General features: G+C 35.2%; 1 protein-coding gene across 1 annotated transcript; it reads right to left on the bottom strand.

Moving 5' to 3' along the window:
* Window positions 1-903: 903 nt before the first annotated feature.
* On the bottom strand, window positions 904-4,786 carry LOC140338600 (trypsin inhibitor ClTI-1-like). Its single transcript, XM_072422874.1, has 4 exons — window positions 4,682-4,786; window positions 3,132-3,172; window positions 2,005-2,114; window positions 904-1,609 (listed from the first exon to the last, which is right to left on the bottom strand). The coding sequence occupies exons 1-4, from the start codon at window positions 4,725-4,727 to the stop codon at window positions 1,525-1,527; spliced, it is 282 nt and encodes a 93-aa protein (XP_072278975.1). The 5' UTR covers window positions 4,728-4,786; the 3' UTR covers window positions 904-1,524.

Raw genomic sequence — 4,786 nt, forward strand, 5'->3', positions numbered from 1 at the left:
TAGGGCACACTTAATCAACTGAGTGGATGGGAAAACTGAGAGGTGCTGGGAATAGCAGCTGTAGATTAATAGATCTATAGCTTTGTACTGCATCAAGATTTACAGAACTAACAATAGCAACTTTCTAATTGATATTAGATTAGATTTCTATTGAAATTTGATAAAGGCGAAGAAGACCTATCTTGTGGCAAAGAATTTTGTAACACACATTAGAATAAATCTATTGAGGCTATTTTTCCCACCAGTCCTGCAGGAACACTCACAGGTCATGTCATAAAAACAGACCGGTGATGTAGTAATATACTCTGATCAGTTGTTTTCAAGCCCTAGGGTCCACCCTTACAAGTAGCCAAAATTATTAACATTATTATTATTATTATTATTATTATTATTAATAAACAGGATTTATATAGCACCAACATATTACACAGTGTTGTACATTAAATAGGGGTTGCATGACAGATCAATAAAGATAATGACACAGGAGGAGAAGACTTTATCCTGAAGAGCTTACAATCTAGGAGGTGGGGGAAGTAACACAGAATAGGATGGGAGATAGGGAATGGTGGGAAGTAGTGAAGATTTCAAAAGACAGAAGAAGATGGGTAGGCAAGTTTGAAAAAATGAGTTTTGAGTGTTCTTTTAAATGAGCAAAAAGTAAGAGAAAGCCAGATAGGACGAGGAAGACCATTTCAGAGATGTGGGCAGTTCATAATGATTATTGGTATATAATAAACTCACCTGAGAGACACAATATTATCATTGCTTAAGGAACCCCTACAAGGGTCACAATTAGGACCCACTTTTCAAAGACTGGCAGCTCTTAATATCTAGGTGTATCAGGACGTATTTGAAGAATCACAGAAACAAGAAATGTAATAAAACAGACAATAATAATATTGGTAAAATTGAGCTATAAATTTCTTTAATTTAAAATGTTAAGGAAAGATAAACTTTAAAGAAGCACCAACCAACACACTTTTCAGATATACCAATGTCAATCTAAGACATTGAAGGGACAAAGTTTCTTTCTTGTCTAGGTCTCATTTCTACCTTAATCAACCTTTCCAACAATGGGCCTGATTTAATAAGTATCTCCAAGGGTTGAGATGATGCACTATCATCAGTGAAGCTGGGTGATCCAGCAAACCTGGAATGGATTTCTTCAAAGTCATTTGCTATTTGCTTCACTGATGAAAGTGTATCCTCTTCAGCCTTGGAGAGCTTTAAGAAATCAGGCCCAATGTTTTATTGCTGTGTATGCCCACCTGTTCTAATGACAACCACTCAGACCATTCGTCCTGGTGTCATAGGGATGGAAGGTCAAGGGAAATATTCCCAACAGGGCCACAAATAGAAAAATAAAAACTGCCAAAAAATTCAACTAAACTCAGCTACATTTAAAACAAATCACAGGAGTTAGGTCTTAATGCTTTATAAACTTTATGATACAGCTTATATCAGTAGAAGAAACATTCCAAGTTTAATTTTATAATCATCACTGCAGTTTGAAGCAATGTCGTTTTAGTGCACATTATGGTTCTTCTTCTTCCTTGGGTGTAGAGGACACGAGCCATCATGTTGAATTTGGACCTGCTCAGTCCGTTCCCTAGAGAATATGTGTGAGAGTTATAATTATAAATGACAAAACAATATGATATGAAAAAAAATCAAATCTTATGACTTTCATATTCAAAGTACATAAACTTTAGACATTACACTTTTTTTTGCAATATGCTACAAATAATGTAAAGAGCATTAACATATATGATGGTCTTGGTCCTGTTCCTTGTTAATGTTGGCTATGTTTATTGTGATGTATGGTTAGGCATTTGATAAAGTTATACACCCCCTGTCTAACATATTGGGGGGAGAATTGATCAATGGACCAATTTCACCAACTTCATACTCTACCAGTCCATTTCCTAACGCCAACCTTAGATGGCGGCTGTGGCTAGAAATGTGTCCTTTTTACCAAAAGTATATCCAACCCATCTTACTCACCTGTTCTCGGCACAGAGTGTACATTCATTGCCATAGGTAAAACCATCTGTCGCACAGATCGGCTTGTAATCATTTACACATGGACCATTGCCATACCTAGAACACAAAGGCTGTACTGGTGTTAAAAATATAGCTAACTATAATGAAAATAAATTGCAAACAGTTAACAGCCATATAGTGTATAGGGTTCTAGATCAGCTTGAGATGGATAATATTAAATTATCCAGGAAAAACAGAAGACGAGATTTTATTCAACTGCATTTCAGTCAGGCCTATTACACACATCGATGTGCAGATCCACTACCAATTTTGTAGGAACCCATCAGATCAATTTTCTGATCAGTAATCAGTTGCTCAGAAGTCAGAAAACTTTGCTCACTCATGTATGTTACTACGTTCTTCCAACTATGTGGTAAGACTGGGAGACCACAGGACAGATGGATGTTCCTGGTTGGTTTTGATTCATTGTTTGTGCATATTACACAATTTATGTACGTTTGGTTGATATTTACCAACTCATCCGCTTTGTCCACATCCGAATAAGCCATTTATTTTTTTTAGATTAGCAAGCAGATGGAATAATTGTGCAATGTGTACTAGGCCTTACTAGGCCCTACAAAACAAATATAAGCAAGACAGTATGCGCATGCGCAGAAGGAGCACCCAAGAGCCTCCCAGGGTGCGTGACGCGGGTATCCCAGGAGGCTTTGCGCTCCCATTTATATTCACTGGTGCTTTTTTAAAAAAAAAGGTTGTTACACCTAAATAACAAAATAAAAAATAACAATTTTATGTAACGTTAAATTTCTGATTTTAGCTACGCTTTAAGTATTTTTACAGAGCAGGTATAAAGTTATACTCAAGGCAGATATAAAAACCTATACACGTATTTGTGTATTCTTTTAAATTATATCTAAACCAAGGAACAACATGTTTTCGACTGCTGGAAAGCAGTCCCCAGTAATGATGACTGTAATTACTTTTCAGTCTTTAGAATAAGAAAATTTTCAGCACGTACAGAAAATACATTGATCTTGCCAGAAATTTCCATTTTTATGAACACAGAACTAAGATATATATTATCTACGTAAGTGTTGATGCCTTTGTAAAGGTCTCAAATCACTTACCTCTCGTGGTTTCTTCACACTCGGTGCTGTAAAGACCAGACCTGCAAGAAAGAGCAATGTAATCTGGTATATTATTGTATTTATTCACTAAAACAGACAAAACTATTTACGGTAATAGGATTTTTTTAGGCATCAAATAACTATGTCAAACAAATGTCAAATACTTTTAAAGTAAAAAATGTATTTATTTATTGTAATTTTAAAAAACTCATTAAAAACAATTCCAATTGCAGAATACATAATTAATATTGCCAATCTCCTGTATGGCTAATTCTTTTTTTAAAAGGACAAAAGATATTGTTTTATCCCAAGATTCATGAATAAATACAATTATACAAAATAATGAAATATTATTATTCATAACATATAATCACAATCATTACACTTACATAGACTTTCTAAATATACACTATAATTAACTTTGATAGATTGGTAGGAGATTTTTCTAAATCGGCACCGCATCCCTAATATGTGGTAAAACCAATTTCTTTGGTGTTCTAGGGATTTTTTAGATGCCTACTAGTAAATAATCCAAAAAATTTAATGAATTAATAAACATGTATTGATTTTATTATATAATACTTTAAAAACATACCCAACAAAAAGGGATCTTTAGAAAAACATATCCACAATTTCAATATACATTACATATGCTGTTTATCAACATTTGCATTCCTGCAAGATGCTTGTTGCTCAAGGAACCCCTAACAACCTTTGGAGCTGGGGTGTCAAACTCAAATACACAGGGCCAAAATAAAAACTTAGACAATGTCGCTCGCCAACCTTAAAATTTATTGAAAAAGTTAAGGAAAATTTTCCTTCTCATTAGATATAAAACCAAATAGGTTTTGCTTCACATTTAATCTGGAACAAGCACATAATACAGGAAGAGGCATAAAACTTTTTTTTTAATTTTATTTAGGAAAAAATCTTATGCTTCTTTCTCTGTTTAAATTAGTTAAATTTCAATGGTAACCTTTTTGCACAGGCTAACAATAATAATAACAATATTCTTTCATTTTCTATGAAAATCCAACCATTCATGTCCTCCATGCCTTAGAGTAGCATGGAAAATTACAGCTGAAGGGGGAGTGCTGGAAATGCCGGACGCGGCCAATGCAGAGCTAAATCTTATGAGTGGCCCGCTGCTGAAACTCCCTCTTCATTAAAATAGCGCCGCTACTAAAATTCACAGCATTATTTGCATCTATAAAACATTTCAATGCGGGGCCAGGCATAGGCAGAGTGCCCGCTGGTCTATAGATACGAGTGATGCCGGGAATTATAGTAGCGGCACTATTTCAATGCAGCGACGGGCCAGCTGCAGTTCATATTTAGTATTTCTGGAGGACAAAAAAAAAAGGACGTTGTGGGCCAGATTTGGCCCCCGGGCCAGGGTTTGACACCCCTGCTTTAGAGGAACCCTAGATGAGAAACACTGTATTAGAGTTACTTTAATAGGTCAACATATCTGATTTGTCTAAAGTTTTGAAATTTCACTTTACCATGTTAGGCTGTTGGGAGATTTACTGATGTATAAAAGTTCTTACCTGAGACCAGGCAGATGATCAGCACTTTGAGAATGAAGGAATTCATGTTGATCAACAGGGAACAATGCAGCTAATAGAAAACACCTTCCTGTATTTGTCCTGTAT

The sequence above is a fragment of the Pyxicephalus adspersus genome, chromosome 9, assembly GCF_032062135.1.
Source record: "Pyxicephalus adspersus chromosome 9, UCB_Pads_2.0, whole genome shotgun sequence".
Taxonomy (NCBI): Eukaryota; Metazoa; Chordata; class Amphibia; order Anura; family Pyxicephalidae; genus Pyxicephalus; species Pyxicephalus adspersus.